At 33.0% G+C, this 1,941-nt stretch overlaps 1 protein-coding gene across 1 annotated transcript; it reads right to left on the reverse strand.

Annotated features, from left to right (window-relative positions):
• Positions 1-689: 689 nt before the first annotated feature.
• Positions 690-1,904, reverse strand: LOC108769755 (uncharacterized). Its single transcript, XM_018520944.1, has one exon. The coding sequence runs from the start codon at positions 1,902-1,904 to the stop codon at positions 690-692; it is 1,215 nt and encodes a 404-aa protein (XP_018376446.1).
• Positions 1,905-1,941: the final 37 nt, after the last annotated feature.

The raw sequence follows: 1,941 nt of genomic DNA on the forward strand, positions 1-1,941 counted from the left end.
CCCAGGTATCGCCCTTTACTAGGAGCGCTTTTACCTGTACTTTCCATGTGTCGTAATTGTCTTTATCCAAGGGTTGGATTCTTATATTTAATTGATTCATTTTTCGCGACAGTTTTCTATAGGTTAGAGAAAGTATGGCACTCACGAGTTTTACGAATCCGTCGCGTGACTTTAACGATCTCTTCGAACGTTTTCGGTAGACTCACGTTTTCAGCCTTTTTGGCATTAAAGTTATCGCCCTGGGCCCATAACCTGTAGGAATAAGTGTTATTATTTTATTATGTGTATATATATACATATATAGAAGAATATATATGTATAAAGGAGATAGACAATTTATAAGCAAGTATTTCTTTTTTGTAAAAGTATTACAGATGTCAAATAATATAATATAAGTATACTTTGTGTGTAACAAAATATACAATTGTATTTCTTTTTTGTAAAAATATTATGATGTCAAATAATATAATATAAGTATACTTTGTGTGTAACAAAAAATACTAGTACTTTGTACTTTGTTATCGCAGAATGTTCATTTGATAGAACAAATAATAATAAAAATAAAACTAACAAAGTAACAAAAAATAATAAAGTAAATATCTTACTGTTGTACTCTTATAAATTTTATACAGTATACTTATTAAACTAAGAAAAAGCTTGATCAGTCTCATTTTCTCATTCAGTCACTCTCAATTCTCAATCTCAATTGTACTTTCCGGTTCGGAATCTGAGGAAGAATATGAATCGACCTCTACATCTGATTCTACTTCATTACTTTCTGTATTAGATTCTGATTGTGAGTCATTTGAGTCAAGAAAAATATCATTATTTTCCTCACTCGTATTCCTACGTGTATCTGTTGTAATATAGCGCTTGTGCGTCTTTGGTGATTTATTAAACAAGCGTAGATTCCATTGCACTGAAACCAGCTTCTCAACTTTCTCATTTTTAAGACGATTTCGCTTCTTAGTGTGAATTCCTCCGAATGCTGACCATACTCGCTCACATGCAGCTGAACTAGGTGGAATATTTAATAGGCGAATTGCTATTGTAGCAATAGGTTGTCCAGCACAGAGTCCCTGCCACCATGCAACTGGAGTCGTATATTCGGCAGCTCCAAAGATACCAGAATTAGAAGACCAAATACCATTTCCACTTCGATACTCAGCCAAATTAGCTAGTACTTTTCCTTTATCAAGTTTCAAATGTGTACAAAGTTCGTTGATTACTCTAACCACTGATGGCATATCTGAATTACTTAAATTTTTATCTTTATATCTAGGATCAAGTAAATAAGCTGTTTTATGAACAGACTGACAGGAAAAGTTTTCTCGATGTTTGATTGCACGTAGTACCTTACGTTTATCTATCTCACTGAGATTGCTTTTATCAAGACTATCAAGAGCTTCTGAAATTTGCGTCTTTATTTTTTCAAAGTGATATGGAACATCAGAAAGAAGAGCAGAGTCTGATTCAAGAGATGTAAGAGCATCAGCAATTGGTTTGAGGATGTTCAGAGCATATTTTATTTCCATCCAGAAATCATCATTTAAAATCAAAGTCTTTATATTCTGTGGAATATCAAGGTCTTCTTCAATTACAGTTTTCTTGAGAGCTGATTTATTACACTGAAGTGAGTTGAAGACCAAAACATCACCAGAAAATCTAGTGTTGTTGGGTAACTTTAAAGATGGCATATTTTGTTCTTGGTTGGAATTAAAAACGCTGTGAACCACATGCTTCTGCTTAAATACTTTCACAATAGACTTTGCATTCTCTTTCAGTTTTTTCAGCGATTCAAGTTTAATTATGTCCTTCATCAGCAAATTCAAGCCATGAGCCACACAACCAATAGTAAATATATGATTATACTTTTTCTTAATCAGTCTCCATGCCTTCTTCATATTTTTGGCATTATCAGTTATCACAGCAGTAGTTTTT

The sequence above is a fragment of the Trachymyrmex cornetzi genome, unplaced genomic scaffold, assembly GCF_001594075.2.
Source record: "Trachymyrmex cornetzi isolate Tcor2-1 unplaced genomic scaffold, Tcor1.1 scaffold1224, whole genome shotgun sequence".
Classification (NCBI taxonomy): domain Eukaryota; kingdom Metazoa; phylum Arthropoda; class Insecta; order Hymenoptera; family Formicidae; genus Trachymyrmex; species Trachymyrmex cornetzi.

What these genes read in the sequence shown, in the direction of transcription:
- LOC108769755 (XM_018520944.1), bottom strand. Translation starts at nt 1,904, where the DNA reads ATGAAGAAGGCATGGAGACTGATTAAGAAAAAGTATAATCATATATTT.